Source organism: Onychomys torridus, chromosome 23 (assembly GCF_903995425.1).
Source record: "Onychomys torridus chromosome 23, mOncTor1.1, whole genome shotgun sequence".
NCBI lineage: Eukaryota > Metazoa > Chordata > Mammalia > Rodentia > Cricetidae > Onychomys > Onychomys torridus.
This window is the reverse complement of record NC_050465.1, coordinates 33,165,144-33,191,717: the sequence shown is the minus strand read 5'-3', so window position 1 is coordinate 33,191,717 and position 26,574 is coordinate 33,165,144. Positions and strand designations below refer to the sequence as shown.

General features: G+C 40.8%; 1 protein-coding gene across 1 annotated transcript in view; it reads right to left on the bottom strand.

Annotated features, from left to right (window-relative positions):
* Positions 1 to 8,643: 8,643 nt before the first annotated feature.
* Wdr75 (WD repeat domain 75) overlaps positions 8,644 to 26,574 on the bottom strand; it is a 33,142-nt gene continuing 15,211 nt past the window's right edge. Inside the window, exons 9-21 of the mRNA XM_036173141.1 lie at positions 25,200 to 25,358; positions 24,312 to 24,371; positions 24,106 to 24,221; positions 22,803 to 22,978; positions 21,559 to 21,716; positions 20,939 to 21,119; positions 20,067 to 20,161; positions 13,040 to 13,135; positions 12,340 to 12,509; positions 11,793 to 11,852; positions 10,792 to 10,938; positions 10,414 to 10,505; positions 8,644 to 9,829 (exon numbers count right to left, since the gene is read on the bottom strand). Of these exons, the coding sequence (XP_036029034.1) occupies positions 9,625 to 9,829; positions 10,414 to 10,505; positions 10,792 to 10,938; positions 11,793 to 11,852; positions 12,340 to 12,509; positions 13,040 to 13,135; positions 20,067 to 20,161; positions 20,939 to 21,119; positions 21,559 to 21,716; positions 22,803 to 22,978; positions 24,106 to 24,221; positions 24,312 to 24,371; positions 25,200 to 25,358 (1,715 nt within the window). The 3' untranslated portion in view covers positions 8,644 to 9,624. The remainder of the gene's footprint in view (positions 9,830 to 10,413; positions 10,506 to 10,791; positions 10,939 to 11,792; positions 11,853 to 12,339; positions 12,510 to 13,039; positions 13,136 to 20,066; positions 20,162 to 20,938; positions 21,120 to 21,558; positions 21,717 to 22,802; positions 22,979 to 24,105; positions 24,222 to 24,311; positions 24,372 to 25,199; positions 25,359 to 26,574) is intronic.

The window sequence follows — 26,574 nt, the reverse complement described above, 5'->3', positions numbered from 1 at the left end:
TCCTTGAAGGCTGAACCTTTCCCTGGGTCAGAATAAGCTTTTGCTCCTTTTAAACGGTTTATCATTTAACCACAGCAAAGAAACACTAACTAAAAAATGCAGTCATTTTCTTTTATTTCTTATAATCATTGTACATAGTAATTGATTTTAAAAGACAATTTCTTTCAAGTATGTCATGTGCTTTAACCACATTTACCAAGTATCACCGTCTCCTGTCACTTCTCTTTTATTCCATGTTTTTATTCTGTTATATGCATATAAATTATTTTTATCAATTTATATATATTCCAAATTTTACATAAGATATATGTTAAGTCTGGCTTATTTCATGTAATACAGTGATCTCCAGTGCATTTATTTTTTAGCAAATGTCATAACTTTATTCTGTTTTATAGATGAATAAAACTGTACTATGTATACATAGAATACATATACATACACATACACACATATCACATTTTTTTCATCTGTTCATTTGTGATGAAATAACTTGATTGTTGTAAATAATACTGAAATAAACATGTATGTGCAATAGCTGATTTGTTGACTTGGAGTCCTTTGAGTAAACACTCATTAATGGTATGGTTGAGTCCTAAGGGAGTTCTGCTTTTACTGTTCTGAGGAACTTCCATACTGATTTCTGTAGTGGTTGGATCAATATACCTTTCCACTAGCAGCATCCAAGGGTTCCTTTCCCTGAATCCTCACCAGCATTGGTTGTTTGTTCTCTTGATGATGGTTGTTCTCACTATTGAGAGATGGAATGTCAGTGCAGTTTGAATTTCTCTGGTGGTTAAAGATGCTGAACGGTTTTTATACTTTTATTTTATTTACTTTATTTTGAGACAGAGTCTCACTATTTAGTCCTAAATGGCCTCAAACTCACAGAGGTCTGCCTGCCCATGTCTCCTGAGTGCTACTGTGATTAAAGATGTACACCACCACACCAGACATTTTAAAGTATTTTTTAGGTCATTTGTACTTCATCTTTTGAGAACTATTTCATTAGCCTGTTTACTGACTGGATTGTCTGAGGGTTTTTGGTATTTAGTTTTAGAGTTCTTTCTTATATTCTAGAAATGAATCCTCTGTCAGAGGATTCTCCCCACCCATGGGCAATCTTTCCACTCAGTTAATTGTTTCTTTTACTATCAGAAGTAAATACTTATTTGTGTCCTAAAATGTGGTTAATTTCAGATAAAGTCCCATGGGCAGCTGAGAACTGAAGTGTTCGGGTATAAGAGTGTGCAGTTGTCTGTCAAATTCATACGATCTATTGTCTGTGTTGTTATTTGTCTGGAAGATCTGATCTGTCTTTTAGGGAGATCAGGGTATGAAAGTCACCTACTACTATTGTGTTGGAGTTGATCTAGGTCTTTACACCTGGTAGTATTTGCTTATGAAACAGGATGTACTGATGTTCAGTGCAACTATGTTTAGAAGTCTTCTCTTACTGATTTGTTTTCTTAGTGAAAATGAAATGTCCTTTGAAAACAAAACAACTCTTCTGGGTATTTTTGGTGTGAAGCTTACCTTGTTAATGTCAGTGTAACCACACCTGATAGTTTCTGTTCCATTTGTTTGGAATGCCTCTCCGTCCGTTCCCATTAACCTTGTGTTTTCCAGGGTTTTTTCTTGTTAGTGGGGTGTCTTCTAATGAATAGATTATTTGTAATTGAATCTGCTAGTATTTTTATTGGATAATTGAGATAATTAGCATTGTTGTTGTTGAAAGGTGAATTTTAATTCCTGACATTTTGTAATGTTTGGTATTTTCTTATCCTTCATTTCTTTACTTACTGTTTTGGTTTATGTAGTTTGTTCTTTCCTGTGGCTTCATGATTGTGTTCATCTTTCTTTTCTCTGTGTGAGACCCCTTCAGGTATCTTCTCTATTACTGGCTCATGAATTACTGTAGTTTGCATCTATTGTGGAAATGTTTTTTCATTATTCAGTTATAATGGATCATTCTGCTGAATGCAGTAATCAAAGTTGGCAACTGTTGTTTCAGAGCTTGACATACATCTGACCTGTACTTTCTGTTGGGAAATCTGCTGTTATTCTAACTGATTTGCTTTTATAGAAGATGGCACTTCACTTGCCATTTGACATTTTAGCCTGCATGTGATGATGAAGGCCCTAATCTGAGAATCAAACCAATTTACCTATTTAGTGGCTATGACATGGACTGATGATAATGCATAAGCCTGGCTTGGGGATTTAGCTCAGTGGTAGAGTGCTTGCATAGCAAGCACAAGGCCCTGGGTTCGATCCTCAGCTCAAAAAAAAAAAAAAAGTCAGATAATGAATAAGCCTGAGAGATACAAATAGTTGCATCACAGACTATGTCATTAGGTCAGGCCTAAAGCTGCCTGGATATGATAGTGCTCTGAAGAAGAAACATAGAAGACATCTCAGGTCATAAAATCACATGCAGTTAAGACTACCTGGCCCCTGGGAATAGCTCTGTTACATCAGAAGCAAGCAATCAGATTCATTATCTCCAAGAACACTATTTCAGCAGTGTTAAGAACCTGACCTTCCTGTTAGGAAAAGAGAGAAGTCACTTATTACTTGTCAAACTCGAGTTTCTAGTTGTCATGTAAAACATCTCACCTGGCCCTCATTACGACACCTGAGTGTATGTGGGTGTGCACATGCTTGTTAGTTATTGTAAAGTAACTGACAAGAAACCTGTCTCTCATCTAGAACACTCTGCGTGCTCTAGACAAGATTAATTAGGTGAACATAAAAAACTCAATGATCTTTGACACAATTATAAAATTATTTCTAGTGTTTCTAGTCTGGAGGATTGATGGGCAAGATGTAGCCTCAACTGTGGCTGCATCCCCATATGCTGCTCTAAAGAAATAGAAACAAACTATAAAACATTTCATTATAGGTTAAAAAAAAAAAAAAAAAGCTTACAAGTGTCAGGCAGGTATAGGAAGACACAGGCTGTGGCTGAGAAGTGGAAAAACCCTGAGTATCTGGAGCTGGGAGTCCCTGTTCCTGGAGGGAGTCACCAAACAGACGACATCATTACAGGAGCAGAGGTCAGGGACTGGAGGCCTGGGTTCTCCTCGGGCTAGCTAGTTTTTGTCAACTCAACACAAACTACAGTTACCTAGGAAAAGGGAATCTCAATTGGGGAATTACCTCTGTTGGATTGGTGCAGGGCATTTTCTTAATTGATGATTGATGTGGGAAGGCCCAGGCCCAGCCAATGTGAATAGTGCCAACGATGGGTGCATGGTTCAGCACTGTATAAGAAAGCAAGCTAAACAAACTCCAGAGAGCAAGCCAGTAAACAGTTTCCCCCTGTGGTTTCTTTTCTTTTTATTTATTTATTTATTTTCAAAAAAATTTTTGAGACAAGGTTTCTCTGTAGCTTTGGAGCCTGTCCTGGATCTCGCTCTGTAGACCAGGCTGGCCTCAAACTCACAGAGATCCGCCTGCCTCTGCCTCCCAAGTGCCGGGCTCCCCTGTGGTTTCTACTGCAGTTCCTGCTGGAGTTCCCGACTTAACTTCTCTCAGTGATGGATGTTAAGCTTCAAGATGAAATAAACTCTAAACTCTTTCCTTGGTTGCTTTTAGCCAGTGGGTTTTTTTGTTTGTTTGTTTGTTTTTTGTTTTTTGTTTTTTCGAGACAGGGTTTCTCTGTGTAGCTTTGTGCTTTCCTTGGAACTCCTTCTGTAGGCCAGGTTGGCCTTGAACTCACAGAGATCCGCCTGCTTCTTTGGCCAGTGTTTTATTACAGCAATAGAGAAGCTAAACAGGCTTCTACTGCCCTAGGAGCCATACCCAGGCCAGGGGCTAGTAACCTTTCAGAGGCCTGAGGGTGAACGTTGGTCCCTACAAGTTTGGAGAGGCTCCTCCTGGTACAGTAAAAATTCTCCCCAGATACAGATTGCACAGAAAGAGCCAGGGCAAAGTCAACCCTTCCTGCTAGGTTCATGCTCTTGGTTTGCCTTTGAGTTGGAGATGTGTCTCAGAGCCCAGACTCAAGGTAGCAAGAGGTATGGCTGGAGGTTCAGAGGATTCAAACCATAATCTGTTTGGTTTCAGCTCATAGCTCCACCAGTAGAGTTCAGGGTGGGAGTCTGAGGCATCTCCTTTGCCCTCTCCCGTCAATGGGTTTAAAAATACTAAAGACACACACACAAAAAGGCTAACAGCAAAAATAAAAATAAAACACAACCTAAAGCTGCCATGACTAATCTTTTGGATGGTGTTTGTTCAAGAGAAGATATCGCCATTGTTAATGGAGCCTCACTCCCCATCCTCAGGTACAGTTCCTACTACAGTACTTAGAGATCCTCAAACAATTAGCAAGGCCAGAGGGGGAAAATAAAGGGGCATTATTACAGACTGGATGTTGATATTACCTTCAGGTTCATGTGTTGAAATCCTACCATAATATGCTGGGATTAGGAAGTAAGGCTGAAGGACTCCATGATGCTTTCTAGAAGCAGAATAGAGTCCCACCAGTGCCTCAGCTGGCACTTCGGCTTTGGACTTCCTGGTTTATGGGAATGCTGGTAGACACCCACAAAGAGACAAGACAAAGTTGTGGCAAATCATTTTCCCCACAATTGTTGAATGCAAGCAAAGGTTCATCCCTGCCTTTTCTTCTCACATGTCTCCTGTGTCTTCCAGCCTGCTCCTAAGTCTTCGTTCTCACTTTCCACATGATTTCTGAGGATGGTGTCAATGAAGACTTCTGACTCCAGTCTTGTCCTCTAGGGTACGATTGCCACAGCTTTGGGTAAGCACATCTTGATCAGAGAGCACAGGATCTTTTGTCTTGCTCAGAAGTGTGGACTTCAAAGCTGCCCTGTTCTGCACCAAAGGAGGCTGCAATTAAGGAGCAAGGCCATCCATCAGTTTTTATAAAAGGCCAGTAATTCTCTGTGGACTTTGGAGAGCCATAATTTCATAATTTGAGAGTAAAGCGAGGGACATTTGAGGATCATCTGGTGAAAATGAAAGCAAAAGAGGTAAAAGTCAGGTAGAGCCACAGACTGTGTTGATGGCCCAGATGAGCAAGCTGCCTCCTGGTCCTGCGTGGGGTTCCTTCTGGCAGAGATGCCACTCACTACATCACTGAGCTGAGCAGGTAGACAGAGGTGCCGTGAAGGCAGACAGGCATTTCTGAAGGAACAAGATGTTTGCTTTTCTATGTAGACTAGAGCACAGTGTCAATATTTGTATTTCAAGTGCTTGTTTTGGGAGCACATATTCATTATCCCTTCCGTTAAGTCAGGCGACCACGGAGTGCCAGGGCTTATCAAAACCCCACGAAACAATAGGAGGAACTGTTGTGCTTTCATGTCTGATTATTGCATTTTGTGGACCCAGTGCTCTGATCTCCCAAGGAGTTCCTAAGCCAAAGGTGTGTCGTATTTGAGCTGGCTAGCTAACCAGAACTGTATTTCCACGTTCTACATGCGGATCACGAATTCAGTAAGACAGACCAGTTGATTGCTGTGGGGTGGGATGGGAGTGGAGCCATACTGCAGTGCAGAGGTGTCTAATTTAACTTTGTGGTTACACAGAAGCAGAACTGCAAGATGTCATTCTGTCTGATTCTGCAGTTTAGAGGAAGGAACTGTGATTCAGAGGCAGTGGCTTGCTCATGGATTTTGGAAAACAAACCGAGCAAAACCCATGGTCACTGCTTAGGTCTCTGATCTGCTGCTTGTTTTGACTTTCTTCTAGTCAGTCCCCACTGGGTCCACTGTCAACCCTAGCTGGGGCCTCCTGTGGTGTTTTCATCTCAGAGCCTTTCTTGGGCGGCGATTCTCTTGGGTCTTAAGTCCTTTCCAGGTCTTACCTTTTGCCATTTCAGTTAGCCCATTAGGATGATACAGAATCCTGTTTTTAAAAAGACCTAGATTAAACAAGGGGTTATTAAGGCTTTGCTCTCGAGTGTGTGTGGCTTCCAAAAAATCAGAAGACACCTAATGCGATACTGTCCTTATCGAGCCAATTAGACTTAATGTTTCTAACTAAAAATACTTGATACCATACACATTCACTTCTATCATTTGAAATGATCTCAATTACTGTTTCAGTTTGAAAGCTGCAGGAAGGCACTGAGATTGACAGAGGGGCTTCACGGAAGGAAAAGTCTGGAAAGGAAGAAGAGTCATTGTGAAATGCCATTGCAGAGGGCATGGCAAACCGAGCTTCAGCCGCCCTGCAGAGACCTCAGGAGTGCTGCAGGCTGGAAGAGCACCTTCCTGCAGGTGGCTCTGCCTTCATGATGGTCCGCTCTGCCCTTCTAATGGCCTCTTTGGCCTTTCCTTCTCTTTCATTACTTAATATATTGTTATTTTTAGCTTGCACAAATCAGTTGTTCGTATATGCGGGCATGGTGTAACTTTTCAATACAGAATACATGCATAACGACCAGACTGTGATAACTGATATATTTATCACCTTGTACAGTTTACTTAAACTTTCTGGGTCTTCATTATTTCTTTTAGGAACATTTAAACTATTTGCTGTTTTCAAATTCAACCAGCCATTGTCAATCATTGTTATCTGCATGTACTATGGAATATTAGATGTTACTCCATCCCCCCAGTTATAACTGTGCCCATTAATCATCCTTTCTGTAAACCTCCACTTTGAGAAATTTAATTTGGTGTTACAAGGTAATTTGATCATTTTCTTGGCTGCAAGCAACAGAGTTAAGAAACAAAAACACAGTTTCTAAAAGTTCAAATAAGGTAGCCTTACAGAATAACCAGTGCATGATGAGAGTTAGGTTATTTCAACCAGATGGTTATATTTAACTTAGAGGATTCTATGAAAAATTCCTCTGCAGTCATGGTAATTAGATTTGGAAAACATCCACAACATTACAACACAGTAGTTTTTATTTGGGTGCTAGTCTGTAACAAGAAAACAAACCCAAAACCAAATCAAACTAAAAAAAATGCAAGAATCGTGTTCCAGAATATTAACAAAAAACTTGTTTTAGTTAATGTGCAACTATCCAAAAGCTTAGATTTTTTAAAATCACAATTTTTGGTTATTCTCTAGTGCATAATGTCATACGTTAGACTTTCCCCTTTCCTATCTGCAACACGATACAATACAACTAATGAGGAAAACAAAACCATCTGCCTGGGGAGGGGAATTCTTTGTACACAAAGGGTCTGAGGCTCAGACAGCTTAAAGGACTTCAGCTGGTTCAGAGCCATACGGAGCACTTGTTTTCAGTTGGGATTAGCCCTAAATCTGGGTCATTTTGTTTACTTCACCTCTTTCCCAATGATAGATGGCTGTTGTGTTTGGAGACAGTTTTAGTCTAGAAATGCTCAGCACGTGGAATTTGTCAGGCATAATTCTTGTGTTTTAATTCCACTTTTGATAGACCAATGATCAAGTAAGTTAATCTCTGGATCTGGAGCAACCCTCCATCCCGCCAAATTAAGGTAACAGCAGAGACACTGCACTGTAAGCGAAGTGTGTGTGAAATACATGCTACGTAAGTATGTGGTTAGCCTGTGGCCTATCCACTAGTAAGGATCAGGTTCAGTTCATATACTTCTAGAAATGAAAAGCTGTCTCTTTCATCTCAGACACGATGCTGGGGGGGGGGGTTCATGCCTTGGTAAAGATGAGCAGAGGAAGGAGTTATTTTTGTGGGTCTTTTATGTGATAGTTAATGCAGGCTCATCAGTTTTAATAAATGTTATCACTGTCAGTAAGCTGATAATTCAGAACTTAATTCATGTGTAGGGGAGAGGAAATTTCTTATTAATCTTTTCCTCGGTTTTGCTTTGAACTTCAAGTTGGTTAGAAACTATGGCTGGAGAGGTGGACAGTGGTTAAGAGTGTGTGCTCTTGTTCTAGTTCAGCTCTCAGGCTGCTCACAAGCCCATGTAACTCCAGCTCTGGGAGTCAGATCCCCTCTAGTGGTCTCTGCGGCACTGCACTCGTAGCTCCCTACACCCCAGTAAACACACAATGACTTTTTAAAAAGCCTTAAAACAACAAAGAACAACTTGTTGTCCAAAGGGACATAAGATTAATGGATCAGGCTATGAGCAATGCTCAATGGTACAACTGGTTTTTCAGTTTAGTATGGTGGCATTTCAAAAGACGTGAAGACAATGAACCAGTAGTTCTACTACTAGGTAAATATGCAAGAAAACTGAACATCGCAGAAGGAATGAAGTACTAATGCAAGCTCTCCCGGGAACGCCAATGGTCATGGTCTCCAGCCAGGGAAACAATCGAGGTGACAGGATCATGGGGCCTGAAACTGACTTCCTCCACGATCTAATTCACCAATTAACAGCTGAACGGCCAGTTAGATGAGGCCCAGCTGGAGGAAGTTACTTGAGCTGTCTTTGAAGGGTGTATCTTGTCCCACACCCTCCTCAGCCAAGCTCTTCTACTTCACCAGTTCAGTGGCAAGGGACCCAGCTGGCCATGGACATAGTGAGTCTAAACAGTCTCCCAACCATGCTACAAGGAAGAAGAGCAGGTGAAATAAGCCAGTTGTAAGAGTTCACATTGCATGACTCCACTGAGATGAACGGTTCAAAAGCGGCAATTTGTCAGGTTCGATTATTGTTGTCCAGCAGGCAGGGTGTGGAGGCTGGAAGAAGTGGGTGTTTTGGGTTTTTTTTTTTTTGGCAGGGGTGGGGAGATGAAGTTGCTCAAAAGTTGGATTCCATGCTGGTATACAGTTCTGTAAAAATACCAGACCTCATTGAATTGTTCACTTTACATGTGTGAGTGAGGAGTTATATCTCAGTATAGTTGGTGTTTAGTATTGATTAAAATATAGGCCATTTGTGCTAATATAACACAATGCTACTGAACTGGGTGGCTTAAACTTTGTCTTGAGTGGTAGAGACTGGGAAATTCAACCAAAAAGAATCAAATCTGGTGTGCCAATAAATCAGTCACATCTGGCAAATCAATAAAATTTTGGTGTCAAATTTAAAAGTAACAGCAGCAAAGCCTCTTGACTTTTGAAATCTTTTCCTATCTTCAAATTAAAGATGAGGGTATAGGGATAAATTACAGTAGGCTCTGTCACCTCACCTAGAAACAATACTGACCAGAAAATAAGGCTCCTCTGTGACTCAAGAGAAACCTAGAGTGATAAAGCATATACCCAAAACTGTACAGCCCGACACAAATGGAGTTGGGACAGTGATTTAGACTACTTGTTTTCCTTGTAGAGGACCAAGGTTTGATTCCTACTACCTTTATGATGGTACACAATCATGGGTAACTAGTTCCAGGGGCCCGATGCCCTGATCTGACTTTGGTAGGCACCAGGGAAGCCAGTGGTACACAGACATACATGCAAGGAACACCTTCACACACATAAAGTAAAAATATCTAAATAAACACACAAACTTGACCAGACAGGGCAGGCCTATAAACCTACTGATGTGGGAGGCTGAGAAGAGTCTCAAGTTCAAGGTTAGCCTAAGCAACTTATTAAGACTCTAAACAAACAAGCACATAAACAAAAGACTTTTAATATTTTGTCTTAAGAATAAAATAACTTTAAAAATTTTTGGAGTATTAACAGACAGTAAAAAGTTAAAGTACAACATGTCTCTGTGTCGTGTGCATGGCCGTGGCCTACAGAGCAGCTAGCCAGCTGTAGTCTACTTTTCTGAACTTTCTCAGCTCTTTCTCTTCAGATTTTGACAGCTGATGTATAACATCTTCCCCCAAATCCGCGCTATTTGTTTCCTGGGCTTTTTCAGTAAAATCATTTTCTTCATCCGAGTCATCACTTTCTTTTTTCTCTTCCATATCTACATCATCAGGGATTTCTTCAGTACTTTGACATTAACAGAATAAAATGTAAATACCATTAGATTTTTTTTTTCATTTTTTTTAATTATTAAGAGATTTTCTATTCATTTTACATACCAACCACAGATTTCCCTCTCCTCCCTCTTCCTGCCCCCCAGCCTTCCCCCGCAACCCACCCCACATCCCCACTTTCTTCCAAGGCAAGGCCTCCCATGGGGAGTCAGCAGAGCCTGGCACTCCGGATAGGCGAGACACTTGTTTAGCTTGAACTGTTTAGGGGGCCCCTAACAGTGGGATCGGATCCACCCTGGTGCATGAGCCAGCTTTTTGGGGCCTAGTGCCTATGGTGGGACACTTGGAAAACAGCCTGGGTGCAGGGAGGAGAGGCCTAGACTTGCCTCAACTCAATGTTCCATTAGATATTTCTAAATAATAACTTTAAGACACTCACATTGAAATACCATACAGAGAAGGTAACTCAACAGAAAACATTGTTCATCACAAGTATCATACTTAATCTTATGTCATTAGCCACACTTCAAGGCTAACAACATACAAATACAGGGGACGATGTTCCCAACAACACAGAAGACAACTTGGAACTCTTACCTTTCAGTCTCTTTGGACAGCAGCAAGGAGTTCACAAACAGGGAGCACAGGAAAGAAGCCGACGGCAGTACGTGGGCTGGGGTGTGGAGGAGCTGGAGGCACACAGAGAGGCTTGTTGAAAGACCATCCTTCAGCACAGAGTTCCTTCACTTCCTAATGCCCTTTATTCTAAATGCCAAGCCACACACAAAAGGCTTCCCTGGAGAAAAGCCAAGCCACAGGGAACGGTCCCTCCAGTTCCCCACAGCGGTGCAGCCCCCACTGGCACCCAGGCCACTAAGGTAGCATGCTTGTCTGGACACTGGATGAGTCGAATGGTGCCTGAGACAGTGTACCTGCAGCTCAGGTGCTCAGCACGGTCTGCTGTCCATCACTCACCTCGTTAACTGCAGGTATGTTCTCCGTTAAGGGGAGCTGAATCAGTTCACTCTCTGAAGTGCCGTCCGACCCTGCGTCCTGCTGGCGCCTGTGTTTTCCCAATATAGAGGAAAATGGGGTCGCTGGCAGACTTTCTTCTGCCAGCAGCTGTATGGATGCAAAAGAAAAAGAAATTATTGCAATAAAAAGGTGGAACTTCTTTGACTTAACAGGTAAGTGCCATCGAATTGTAAAATGGCTCTGGTGAAAGGTTAGAAATTACTCAGTTACTCTCACGTCACCAGCAACTGACACCTCATGTCCCACTTTCTACATGAAAAGGCTAACCACAGACACTGATGAGAGAACCATGGCTTCCTCGCTGGGGCTTATAAAGACCACAGGGGCAGAGACTGGGGAAAGACCACATGGTGACATCCTGGAAGTAAAGCCAAGAAAGCAATACTCTAAGACAGCTGTGAGAAAAGCAAGGGGTGTGTGTGTGTGTGTGTGTGTGTGTGTGTGTGTGTGTGCGTGTGCGTGTGCATTGCTGTTGATAAACATGACATAGCTGCCCACAAGGAAGACACAAACCCCAGGGCAGCGGGGAGTGTGGGAGATGGAGTACGCTCTTCCCCAGTCAGTTCCCTATTCAAAGCTCTCCAGGAGCTCCATGCAGAGTAAAGACGGATGTAGTCCGTAAGGCCCACTTAAAACTGTGAGACATACCTCACTCAACCTGCCCCTGATCTCAACTCTCTCCATTCTGGCCCTGGGTGTCTGGCAACAATCTTAAGCCACCACCTTCAAAATGGTTTTCAGTTTACATTTACAGATGAGTCAGTCAAGTAGGAAAGAATAAAGAATACTGCCCATGCTACAAGGTCCTAACCCCTGCTTCAACAGAACAGGCTTCACCAAAGCACTTCACAATTCCTTCTGACAGCCTAGCTAGCCACTGCTGTCACAGGAGAATTCTAGAAAAGCGAACTTTCTCCACATGGACAGCAGTGAATGCCTACCTGTTTGCTTGTTGGTGTGAGTTTCTCTTCTGGAGACTTTGTACTGAATGTTAATAAACACTGAAAAGACAGATCAGTTAATGCAGGAGAATGAATACTATGAGGTACAGATTAAATAAGATGACACAGGGTCCTAAAATGTCAAATTTTCATTTTGATATTAAAATCTGCACACAGAAAAGCTATGAAAGATTTAAATTTGATTAAAAGGTCCAATGGGAGTTCCGAGACGGCTCTGAGAGGTGTGTGAAACCTGGTAACAAAACAAAAGCCACCAGTTTCTTCAACAGCAAATCAAATTGTAAAACTAGGAGCAAATACTAATAAATGCAACAAAATAATTTTGGTGCTTTTCTTGTGTCAGAGTTAACACAAGGCCTCACAGATGTGGGGTAAAGTGCTAGGACAACCGCATTCACAGCACTGCTGTATTGACATCTGACTACTTCTTTTGGGAAATAAACATTTAATGAGAGTCCTACCTAGAAACAAACTTTCTAGAAGTATGTCTATAAACTGGTCACACTTTTCTGAGGGAGTCAATTACCTGTGATTTAGTTAGGAAGTAAAACTGGGATCTGTTCAGCCACTGGTGAGCTTCAGAGGTGAATGATTCAGGGACGTCTCGTGGGACAAACACTCCCCATTGGACTTCCTCTCTGGAGACATTCTTTTGAATATACAATGGCCGTGGCTCACTGGGTTTAAACACAAACACTAAAGGGGAAAACAGAAACATGATGGCATTTAACCTGTGGAGGTTGGTTCTAGCCTCAGGCTGCAGGATCACACTCATCTCGTTTCAAATCTGTTGTTTCTGTTTAATCTACTGAGTGCCTACTAGGTACCAAACAGGGTAGGAATCTGAAAAAGAAAAGGAATTCTGTTCCAAAGACCAGGGGCATCTGTAGAAGAGACACCAGAATACTGTCCAGTATCAGACAGTCTCAAGTATCAGACACTGTCTCGGAAGCAGATGAAGTCCAGTTAGACATCCAAAGGAAGATTTTGAAGGCTGAGTGGGAACTGGCCTGTGGAAAAGTCAGGGATATACCAGAACACTCCTAGCACTAAGTGTGAAAGCATATATTAAAGGTGTTGGGCAAGAGAGGAAGGGCAGTGCCCCAGGCAAAGAGCTGTACATGAATTTCTGATTCAAGTAGAGTGTGCTTCAGCTTATACTAAAGACATCAAAAAGAGAATTTAGGAAACAGGCCTCATGCTATCAGAGCATGGTTAGTACTTACGATCTGAGCCCACTGCAGACTGAGACACCGCAGCAACATGGTCTGAGTAAGGGTCGGGTTCCAACACTCTAACGTTTAATTTCGCACTCCACTGCACTGTGGGAAAGGATACACTTCTGAGAACAGGTTCACCAAAAGCTCTTAAGTCTTTATAATGGGTGTTCTTCATTTTTCTTGGGACCACCCTGCACATTATTCTTATATGGAAGGAGTTTATGTTTTCCATAACAATAGACACACACTGACATTTCTGCAGAGAGTGAAGTGTGCAGGAGAAAGCAGAGCTGCAAAATGAACTTCAGGTCCTTCCACACACTGTGACACAGTTAGGCTCATTCAGATTCATGGAGGTGCTTTTCTACTCTTACTAAATGTGGGTGTGAGACTACCATATACAGTCATGAGGAAATAACATCATATTTTCCCTACATGCAAGTCAGTAAAATGCCACCAAAGTCCAATTTTTCAGGAGTACTCTTACAGACTATCAAATCTTACACTGTCTGGGATTCTACATACACCCAACAGAGCTATTCCTCAACTTCTGAAGATGAACATGCAGTCCTGTACTCTCAGCACACTGAGCACAAGTGCCTTATTGTTTACAGTATGTAATCTACTTACTGCCAGTCCACTGATTTAAAACTTTTGGTCAAGTGAAAAATTACATATTGTGGTAAAGACATGAAAATAGGTACTTCCTAACTTGTACCTCGAGGAGGACATGAGTGTCTGAGCTCCAGCCTGGACAGTCCTGTTCACCCCCTCCATAGCACTCAGGGGCACATCTCATACCTCTCTCCAACCCACCAAAGGCCCAGAGACCGGGCAGCAGCCTCCTCATGCCCCCAAACATCCCCGATGCATCAGCAATCACCAGAGCCACAGGTCCCACCTGCACCTGGAGGAAGAGTGACCCCCTAAGTCACAGGCCCCACCTGCACCAAGTGGAGGAAGAGATGGGTAGACTACAGTGTAAGAATACAATCAACAGCATAAAGAGCAATCAGGCACCACCAGAAACTAGTGATTCTACAACAGCAAGACCTGAACAACCCAGTATAGCAGCAGAATAAAACAACCTTAAAAATAACTTTATGAAGATGATAGAGGCCCCAAAAGGAAATGAAATACTCCCTTAAAGAAGTGGAGGAGAAAACAAACAAAATACTGGAAGAAATCAATAAATCCCTTAAAGAAAGCCAAGAAAGCCAGGAAAAGAACAATCAAACAGATGAAGGAACAGTTCAAGCCTTGAAAACTGAAATAGAGGCAATAAAGAAAACACAAACTGAGCGAATACTGCAAATGAAAAATCTGGGAAAACGAACAGGAAGTACAGACGCAAGCACAACCAACAGAATACAAGAAATGGAAGAGAGAATCTCAGACGCTGAGGATATGATAGAAGAAATAGATTCATCAGTAAAAGAAAATGTTAAATCCAACAAATTCTTAATACAAACATCCAGAAAATCTAGGACACCATGAAAAGACCAAACCTAAGAATAGGGATAGAGGAAGAATTCCAGCTCAAAGGCACAGAAAACATATTCAACAAAATGACTGAAGAAAACTTTCCCAACCTAAAGAAGGACATGCCTATGAAAGCACAAGAAACTTACAGAACACCAAATAGACTGGACCAAATCAAAGTCCCCTTGCCACATAATAATCAAAACAATAAACATACAGAATAAAGAAACAATATTAAGAGCTACAAAGGAAAAAGACCAAGTAACATATCAGAATTACACCTAACCTCTCAATGGAGACTTTGAAAGCCAGAAGGTCCTAGAAAAAGATGTTCTGCAGACACTAAGAGACCTCAGATCTACTATACCCAGCAAAACTTTCAATCATCACAGACAGAGAAAACAAGATATCCCATGACAAAACCAGATTTAAACAATACCCGTCCACAAATCTTGCCTTCCAGAAAGTACTAGAAGGAAAACTCCAACCCAAAGAAGTTAGCTGCACCCATGAAAGCACAGGCAATAGAAAATATCACACCAGCAAATCCCAAAGCAGGGAAACATACAAACATTACCACCACCACCAATAAAACCAAAAATAATAGGAATTAACAATTACTGGTCATTAATATCTCTTAGTATCAATGGACTCAATTTGCCTATAAAAAGACACAGGCTAACCAAATGGCCATGACAACAGGATCCATCCTTCTGCTGCATACCAGAAACACACCTCACCCTCAAAGACAGACATTACCTCAGAGTAAAGGGTTCAGAAAAGATTTTCCAATGAAATGAACCCAAGAAACAAGCTGGTATAACTAGCTTAATATCTAACAAAACAGAATTGAAACTAAAAATTAATCAAAAGAAATGGAGAAGACATTTTATACTCATCACAGGAAAAATCCATCAAGATGAAGTCTCAATTCTGAACATCTATGCCCCAAATACAAGGGTACCCACATTTGTAAAAGAAACATTATTAAAGCTTAAATCACACAACAAACCCCACATACTAACGGCGGGAGACTTCAACTCCCCACTCTCCCCACTGGACAGGTCTGCAGACAGAAACTAACAGAGAAATATGGAACTAATACATGTTATGACTCAAATGGACTTAACAGACATCTATTTCACCCAAACACAAATGAATATACCTTCTTCACAATACCTCATATAACCTTCTCTAAAATTGACCATATACTCGCTAACAAAGCAAACCAACAGACACAATAACCCCCTGTATCTTATTATCATGCCTTAAAGTTAGAATTCAACAACACATTACAGAAAGTCTACAAATTCATGGAAATTGAACAATGCTCAAATGAATCACTACTGGATCAAGGAAGAAATAAAGAAAGAAATTAAAGACTTCCTAGAATTCAACGAAAATGAATGCACAACATACCCAAACTTATGGGACACTATGAAATCAGTGCTAAGAGGAAAGTTCATAGCACTAAATGCCTACATAAAGAAGTTGCAGAAATCTCATACTAGCAACTTAACAGTACACCTGAAAGCTCTAGAACAAAAGAAGCAAACTCACCCAGGAGTAGATGACAGGAAGTAAACTGAGGGCTGAAATCAATAAAACAGAAACAAAGAGAACAATACAAGGAATAATGAAACGAAGAGTTGGTTTTTCGAGAAAATCAACAAGACAGACAAATCCTTATCCAAACTAACCAAAAGGCAGAAAGAGAATATCCAAATTAACAAAAATGACAAATGAAAAGGGGTCATTAACAATTGACAACGAGGAAACCTAGAGAATCATTTAGGTCATACTTCAAAAATGTGCACTTCACAAAATTGGAAAATGGACATTTTCTGGATAGGTACCACATACCAAAATTAAATCAAAACTAGATAAACAATTTAAATAAACCTATGACCCTTAAGGAAATAGAAGCAGTCATTAAAAGTCTCCCAACCAAAAAGAGCCCAAGGCCAGATGGTTTCAGCACAGAATTCTACCAGAATTTCAAAGAAGAGCTAATACCAATACTCCTCAAGTTGTTCTACACAATAGGAACAGAAGGAACATTGCCAAACTCTTTTTATGAGACTACAGTTACCCTGATATCCAAACCACACAAAGACGTAACTAAGAAAGAAAATTACAAACCAATCTCCCTCATGAACATTGATGCAATAATATTCAATAAAATACTGGCAAACTGAATTCAAGAAAACATCAGAAAAATCATCCAGCATGATCAAATAGGCTTTATCCCAGAGATGCACGGATGGTTCAACATACAAAAATCTGCAAATGTAATCCACTATATAAACAAACTAAAAGAAAAACACCACATGATCATCTCATTAGATGTTGAAAAAGCCTTTGACAAAATCCAACACCTCTTTATAATAAAGGTCTTGCAGAAATCAGGAATACAAGGAACATACACCTAAATATAATAAAGGCAATTTATAGCAAGCTGACAGTCAACATCAAATTAAATGGAGAAACTCAAAGTTATTCCACTAACTAAAATCAGAAACAAGACAAGGCCATCCACTCTCTCCATATCTATTCAATATAGTACCTGAAGTTCTAGCTAGAGCAATAAGACAACGAAAGGAGATCAAGGGCATACAAATTGGAAAGGAAGAAGTCAAACTTTCCTTATTTGCAGATGATATCATAGTATATGTAAGTGACCCCAAAAATTCTACCAGGGAACTCCTATAGCTGATAAACACCTTCAGTATTGTAGCAGGACACAAGATTAAGTAAAAAAAATCAGCAGCCCTCCTATACACAAATGATAAACGGGGCTGAGAAAGAAATCAGAGAAATATCACCCTTTACAATAGCCACAAACAACATAAAATATTTTGGGATAACTCTAACCAAACAAGTGAAAGACCTATATGACAAGAATTCTAAGCCTTTAAAGAAAGAAATTAAAGAAGATAGCAGAAAATGGAAAGATCTCCCGTGTTCTTGGTTAGGATCAACATAATAAAAATGGCAATCTTACCAAAAGCAATCTACAGATTCAATGCAATCCCCATCAAAATCCCAACACAATTCTCCAGACCTCGAAAGAACAATACTCAACTACATATGGAAAAACAAACAAACAAACAAAAAAATGAGGATAGCCAAAACAGTACAATATCCTGGACAATTATGGAACTTCCAGAAGCATCATGATCCTTGACCTCAAGCTCTACTATAGAGCTATAGTAATAAACAAAACAAAACAAACAAACAAACCCAAAACAGGTTGGTATTGGCATAAAAACACACGTGGATCAATGGAATTGAATCAAAGACCCTAATTTTGACATTAATCCAAACACCTATCAACATCTGATTTTTGACAAAGAAGCTAAAATTATACAATGGAAAAAAGAAAGCATCTTTAACAAATGGTGCTGGCATAACTGGATGTCAACATGTACAAGAATGCAAATAGATCCATATCTATCCCCATGCACAAAACTCAAGTCCAAATGGATCAAAGACCTCAATATAAATCCAGCTACATTGAACCTGATAGAAGAGAAAGTGAGAGGTACCCTTGAATGCATTGGCACAGGAGGCCACTTCCTGAATGTAACACCAGCAGCACAGACACTGAGAGCAGTAACTAATAAATGAGACCTCCTGAAACTGAGAAGCTTCTCTAAGGCAAAGGACATGGTAAATAAGACAAAATGACAGCCTACAGAATAGGAAAAGATCTTCATCAAACCCACATCTGACAGAGAGCTGATCTCCAAAATATATAAAGAACTCAAGAAACTAGATATTAAAATACCAAATAATCCAATTAAAAAATGGGCTACAGAGCTAAACAGAGAATTCTCAACAAAATAATCTCAAATGGCTGAAAGACATTTTAAAGAATTGCTCAGCATCCTTAGTCATCAGGGGAAATGCAAATCAAAACAACATTGACATAATATCTTATATCTGTCAATGGCTAAGATCTAAAACACGGATGACAGCTTATGCTGGAGAGGATGTGCAGTAAGTAGAACATTCCTCCACTGCTGGTAGGAGTGTAAACTTGTACAGCCACTCTGGAAATCAGTGGTTTCTCAGAAAATTGGGAATCAACCTACCTCAAGACCCAGCAAAACCACTTTTGGGCATATACCCAAAAAATGCTCAATTATACTATAAGGTCACTTGCTCAACCATGTTCATAGCAGCATTACTCATAATAGCCAGAACCTGGAAACAACCTAGATGCCCCTCAATGGAAGAATGGATAAAGAAAATGTGGTACATCTACACAATGGAGTACTACTCAGCGGTAAAATACAATGACATCATGAAATTGGTAGGCAAATAGATGGAACTAGAAATACGCATCCCAAGTGAGGTAACCCAGACCCAGAAAGTGAAGCATGGTATGTACTCATTCTTAAATGGCTATTAGATGCAAAGCAAAGGATAACCAGGCTACAGTCCATAACCCTAAAGAAGCTAGGTAAAAAGGAGGACCCTAAGAGAGACACACATGGAGGGGCCCAGGAAGGGAAAATAGTTAAGATCTCCCAGGTAAACTGGGGGGTGGGGTGGTAGATGGGGAGGGATGAGGGATGGGATCAGGAGGGACTGAGATGGCAGAGTGGAGAGAGGGACAGAGGAGAGCAATGAAAGAGGTATCTTGGTAGAGGGAACCATTAGGGGTTTGGGGAGAAACCTGGTGCTAGGGAAATCCCCAGGACTTCACAAGGATGACCCCAGCCAAGACTCCCAGCGATAGTGATGAGCGTGCCTGAACTGATTCTCCTGTAATCAGATTGGTGACTACCCTAATTGTCATCATAGGAAGGACATCCAGTAGCTGATGGAAGCCCTGGGCTGAGCTCCTAGACTTCAGTTGAAGAGAGGGAGGAGGGATCACAGGAGCAAGTGAGGTCAAGATCATAATGGGGAGAGCCACAGAGACAGCTGACCCGAGCTGGTGGGAGCACATGGACTCAGGCCTGTTAGCTGGGGAACATGCATGGGACTGAACTAGATCCTCTGAATGTGGGTGACAGTTATGTGGCTAGTTTGGGGAGTCCCTGGCATGGGACCAGAAGCTATCCCAGTACATGAAATGGTTTTCTGGAACATATTCCCTAGGGTGGGATACCTTGCTCAGCCTTGACACAGGGGCTTGGTCCTCCCTCAAGTTAGTATGCCAGACTTTGTTGACTCCCAAAGGGAGGGAGGCCTCATCCTCTCTGAGGAGTGGATAGGAGAGTGGGGATGGAAGTATGGAAGTGGGAGAAGAGGAGGGAGGGGGAAACTGGGATTAGTACGTAAAATGAAAAAAAAAACCTTAAAAAAAAAAAAGAAAAGGAAATAGGATCCTTAATTCTTAAAACATAACAGTCTAACTGTAGTGTTCCATATGTGCCCTCCTACATCACCTCAGAGTAAAGCGGCAACTTACTGCCCCACATGTGCCCTCCTACGTCACCTCGGGGTAAGGCAGCAGCTTACTGCCCCACATGTGCCCTCCTACGTCACCTCGGGGTAAGGCAGCAGCTTACTGCCCCACATTAAAGCGGCAGCTTACGTGAACAACTGAGCAGGTTCCAACAGCAGAGAATGGCAGTCTCCGTTGTGCCGAGAAGGTACTTGGAGCATGTCATTCTTCCAAAGCACAGGTGCCTAGGTCAGAACCACACCAGGGTGAGCAGCAGGCAGCGTGCGCACATTTACCTACAAACAACTGCAGGCTGTGCCCACAGGGTTTATTCTACTTGATACAGACTTGCAAGCAGGCATGGGTTTTCCTTTTTGTGTTCCTAATTGTTTTGACCTCAATGAAAAAGGTGCTAAAGCAATACAAAGGGGTTATTTAGGTTCTTATATTTCTTTAGGAAACTTTGATGATCAACTCTCTTATATGCAGCATCATGGAGCAATCACCACAGAACACAGAACAATTTATTTCAAATATATAATGACAACAAAACCTCATGTTCTTTACCTCAGGAGGAAATCTGTTTCAGAATTTTAAAGTTTTACAAAGTAAATTCAAAATCAGGTATATTTAGAATGAGATGAAATTAGTTACCTGTCAGAATTGTCCTCAGGTCTGTTTTGAGTCTAACACTATGTTTTTAACGGGAACACAGACTGGCACATCAGGATTAGCCGAGGCTGGCATAGCTTTAATTTCTACATGACACCCCCATTCAATTGTTTACTGTGTTGAACAAAGCTGGATACGATAATCCAACATTAATCCTAGTTTAATGCTTTAAACTGCTCATGGACTGACAAGTTTCAGTTTTCCGACGTTTTGGTTAGCTTTTTACCCTGTCCCCTGCAACCGATAGATTACTTCTACTGGGGAAACATACATTATCACTGAAGCTTAAAGGCTTACTTAAATTACAAAGCTATACATACTCTGGTGGCAATCCAAACTAATTTACCTACCTGATTTTCCCAGCTCGTTGGCAAAATGTACATTTTAGTTCCCATGTTTCTGAATCCCATATTGTAACTATTTCCTCAAAACTAACTGCTAGTAAGGAGCCGTCTTCAGAGAAACAGCAGTTGGTTGCTTGATACTTATGATAACTACCCACAAAGTCACAAGTCCAGCCAATGGCTTTTTCTGCGGAAAAACAAGCCATAACAAAAACGGCATGAATATTAATAAATAACATTAGAGACATATTGTAAGTTGAAAAAGTTAAACAAGGAAAATAAAACGTAACAAAACCCAGATTCCCCAGAACTGTGCTAAGTCAAAAGTGTTGCAAAATACTGTTTTGGTATTTTCCCCTTTCTGAGACCTTGACCTCCCTCTAGTGGAGAAGAGAAAACCCATTAGCAACAGCCCTTTGAGCTGCACCAAACAGACAGAATGTCATTCACTTCCCCATGGCACAGATTCTGTTGAAAGGGTATGTAAAAATTTAATATGAAAAAGCTGTTGAAATGAAGCAACAGTTTATAGAATTTTAGAAAACACCTCAAAGAGGATATTGATGATACAAATATATCACTTCTTAAAGCTGTAATTTCTCAGCACAATCTATGTGTTAACTTACTATATATATCAGAGTCATCTGCTAACACCCACACTTTGAAGTGGCCGTCTCTGCTAGCTGTGACCAGTGTGGGTTTTTCATGGTTTTCTGCATTATTGAAACAGAGAGCTGTGATGGGGTTATCATGTGGCATGGTGATCTTTGTGTTAAGAACAAACCTAGTAGAAGGAAAATCGCAAATTTATTCTCAGAAAAACATGGTAGGCTCTGTACATCATTCAATAACATCTTTAAAATGGGCAGGTAACGGATGGTTACCCACAATGGCAAAACTTCACACACTCTAACAATCACAGGACAAGTTCTAACATCACATGTACCTGGGGTGAGTGGCCAGCCTGTTGGTAAAAATAAACCTAATACAAAACAAACCATGGCTAAAGGCTACTCCACCGGACTCTGCAGGCTAATGATGAATTTAGAAGCCTGGTCTTTTCTAAACATAGACACAGGAAAACAAGAGGAAAAGAATGGCTCTGAAAGGTCCCACTTATATTTATATTGTGAAAATAAGGGATAAAAATGACCTATTCAAACTGCGCCAGTCATGGACACTGCTTGTTCTGTGTCCTTAGAAAGCACCAGAGCAAGTACCTCAAGAGTACATGTTACAAGAGAGGGCTACAGAGAATCACTGAATTCTGGGCTGCTTTTCTTATCTGGGAAATGTGTGGCATGGGCTCAGGTTACAATATTTTTAGAAAGTTACCAAGCCAGGAATGGTGGTGCATGCCATGAATCCCAGCACTTGGGAGGCAGAGACAGGCAAATCTGAGTTTGAACCAGCATGGTGTACACAGCAAGTTTAGGAACAGCTAGGGCTATACAGAGAGAGCCATTCTCCACAAAAAAAAAAAAAAAAAGGGGGGGGGGGGGGGGGGCCGGAACACAAAGACCCAGTAAGCAGTTCTGCAAACAAGCAGGGGGTTATTTACCTAACATGACACATGATGTCTATACTCCTACTTTGACAGTTAGGGACACATTTGGATTCTAATTCTGGATTTGCCTGGAATTGTGTATTATGTTGTGGGGTTACAATTCTTTCTCATGTTTCATCTTTTCTATGATGACATAGCATGACCTACATTATACCAATGCTTTCTCAAAATGGAAAGCTAAAATAAAGCTTTATAAAGACTAATACCCCAAGCCCTATTTCCATGTGTCAAAATGAAACAAAAAGACTTGACCGTTTTAGCTGTAAAACAAGCTCAAATGAGGTGGCCATACAGTAGGATTACCCTTGGGTTTTCTTGCTATAGATCCACAGCTTCATTTGCAGTTCAAGCTCAGTTTCATCTTCTTGCCGTTGTTCAACTGTTGCCAGCCAAGTGCCAGAGCAGTTGAAGGCAGCCTTCGTTAGTTCGATCTGGATTAGGCCGTCATCATTGATGTATTCTTGCTGTATGATATCTAACTGACAAGGTTAAAGAGCCCAATTTGTTATTAATATAAGTACCTTTAATTTACAGTCATGCTTTTTTCTAAGAAAACTTCAAGGCTAAATTAAATTCTCTACCACTTTAACAGAGTAAGAAAGTAAAAGATAAGCAATGGTCTAAGCTAGCTTTTTATTTATGACTGATCTCTTAATCCCATAAAATGGGTTGTCTTGTGTTTGCTAAGAAAATAAAGTGGTTCCTTTTGGTTGAATAGCTATAGATTCAAAATGTTTCAGATTTCATTTGATGTTTAGAATGTTTATAGACATAAGAGGTATTTGGGGGCTAGGATCCAAGTCTACACATAAAACCCATTTATTTTACATGCACTTAAAATCTACAGCCAGCCTATGGGTAATTTTATATGATAGTTTTAGCATTATGCTGTGATATGTCTTTACATGAAGTCAGGCATGACATTTTCCTTTTGTAGTTTCAGAGAGGTACTCAGAATTTTTAGATATGGGAACATTTAAAGAGTTTGGATTTTGGCCAAGCATGGTGGCCCATGCCTTTAAGCCCAGCACCCAGGAGGCAGAGAGAGGCAGGTGGATCTCTGGGCTCAAGATCAGCCTAGTCTATAGAGTGAGTTTCAGGACAGCCAGAGCTATACAGAGAAACCCTGTCTCGAAAAATGAAAACAAAATGAAAGACTTTGGATTTTGAGACTGGGGATGCTCAAACTGTATTAAGTGTAGTAACTGCCCCTTCAGAAGATGTTTATAGGATATGGAAAGAAAGAAAGAAAACGTTAGTTACTATGTCAGTAATGTAGAAATTGTACCGCACAACGGTGGGATTGCATTTGTCAGGACTGAAGTATTCTTGTTTAATCTGCACTGAACTTTAGCATGTGAGTGACAGTTTTACCACACAGCAGACCCCATCTGTACTGTCAATCCACACAGGGGCATTCCCTTTCCCTGTGACTCAAAACACGTGTGTGGGCAGCAGCAACTGCACAGTAGTTAGACACTATCAGCCATGTTCAAATACAAAAGCATAGGATCATTACCAGGAGCTTACAAATAACCCCATGACCATTAAGTAGTAAAAGACGTTTCACTTGTTTTAAAACTTAGCTTATGGATCAAAATCTTACATTATATAACTGCTTATCACCCTGGAGAGAATAAAACTGCAGGTGACCAGGCTTTCCATTCAGAACTAAAGCTTTGGTTCTTGGGTCAATCATCAAGCCAGTAGATACACTCCTATCTGCAAGAGAAGTGGCAGACAGGGCTTAAACTGGGAGCAGCAGCCACGCACTAGGTGCAGGCCTACATCCCCCGAAGTCCGCCGCCGTACCTTTCACTAGGCCTTGAATTACTGCAGATGCATCAAGATTTCGGTGAATAACTGTTATCTCTATTAAAGCAAGGAGAAAAATAATTAAACATAAGTAGGTCAGAGGATCAAGGACCAGACGTTTATGTGATTTTGAGATATGCTGGAACACAAGACAATCCAGTAATCTCACTAGGTCAGTGAAAACCAGGGCTCTAGTTTACCAGTGAGTTGAACAATTAGGGATGGGGACAGAAGTGGCTGTTGAAGTCTTAACCTTTTCTTTCAAATTATGCGTTCATGTGTGTGTGTGTGTGTGGGGGGGGGGGGGTAAGAGCATGTGAGCGCAGGTGCTCAGGGAAGCTCTCCAAGAATGCTGGGTATCTCAAAACTGGAGTTACAGGTGGTTGTGAGCTGCCTTCTGGGGTTCTGTAAGAGTATGGGACCTACTACTTGCTTTTCTCGACTGTGCTCATGAAGAATCAATGACAGCTTACAAACTGATCAGGTGAGAAGGGAAGAAGAGCTGGTGCTCCTGCTCCTAGTGCTCATTCCCACATTCACCTAGAGCTGCGACAATGGCGCTCACAAGGCTGTCATGAAAATGCCATTATTTATGAAAGTAGGAAGGCCCACTTCAAACCCGCCTTCTATTTTAAAAGATTCTGAAAATATAATTGCCATGGAAATAAACAAACACATTTAGTTTTATGCTTCATAAAAACAATTTTGAAAGTGATGGATCTGGTGGCATATGAGGCTAAGGGGTTAGAGAAAAGCAGAAGAATGAAGGAAAAACCACGCATTAATAAAGTTCTTTCTGCTCTTCACTAGTTTTCGGTCCCTTTGTCTTCTATACAGAAGCTGGTGGCTAATATTACCTCCTCGCAGGGAGAAACCCAGACTTACTGTTATCAGAGTGAGACGTACAGAGCAGGTCTCCTGCAGGGGAGACAGAGATGTGCTCGATAGTAGACCCTAAGCGAGGGAGGAACTCCTTGTTCTTCTCTGAGCCATCTTGCCACTCTACAAGCACACACTCGCGCCCGCCACTCAGCAGACTAGTGCCTTCACAACCGAAGAAACCGAACGGGCAGAGTTTGGAGGGAAAAAACCAAACCAAACAACAAAAACAAAAAAACAAAGACAAATATAATCAGCACTTAAGTGATTTCTTTGGAAACTTACAAAAGTGTCTTCCTATCATTTTAACTGGTTTAATTGATTATCTTTCAGTCTTATTTTATTTTTAATTGACATAGCTGTGCAGACATACAGGATATACCATGATGCTTACATACATATATAGTGTAAGACTCAAAGAATGTAATTTGAACATCTAGCACCTTGAACATTTATTTACCCATTCCTTGTGAAGAAACAGTCAAAATCTTCTTCTATAGTTATAATAGTAATAGCTACAGCCACTCTATTGTGCAACAGAGTAAACAGAGTAAAGATGACCTACCTATAAAACATTTGTCAACCACACATCAGATAAGGGTTAATATTTATAAGATATAAAGAACTCAAATAATTCAAAAGCATAAAAAAATCCTTCACATCAGTAACTATCAGAAATGCAAACAAACACTCAAAAAATGAGGCAGTGCCTCACTCTGCCAGAATGTGGAGAAAAGGGGTTCTTACACAGTCGATACAGAAAACAAAGTCTACGCTGTACTTAGCAAGCTCGCTCTGGGTATAAACATAAGTGAAATGAAACCAGCATGCTGAAGAAAGTAACTTGTTAGTATCACACACCAAAACTTGGGCTCAATAATATGAACTAGCTGTGCTCAGCCCAAATTAACAATAAAGCATCAGCAGCTTTGGGAGGAGATATGATAGGATTTAGTCACCTGAAGTTTATAGTGTATATTACTGTATGTTTGTAATCATTCCTTGCCCTGAGATGGGCAGAGGCCACAGTAGGGAAAGAAATGAAGAAGATAGGTTAGATTAGCAGAGAACAAAGACATTTCCTGAAACATACAAATATACACACACATGTACCAGCATACCAAAACCACACAGCATTTAGTTTTTATTTTTGGAGGTGAGGGGGAAGGAGGGTAAAGGTAAACAAACAGTCCACATTTCTTCATCTGTAGGGCTAATTCCCTTCTTTCTCTTTTATGTTTCAATAATACTCCTGCAGACACCAGCATGGTTCCCCAAGCCCAAAGCTTCAGTAGGCTGACTTTGCCTTCTACTTCCGGGCTCTGCGGAGCTAACCCTAAGTATACCTCCAGCATCCAGAGCACAGGCACCTAACCCTGCC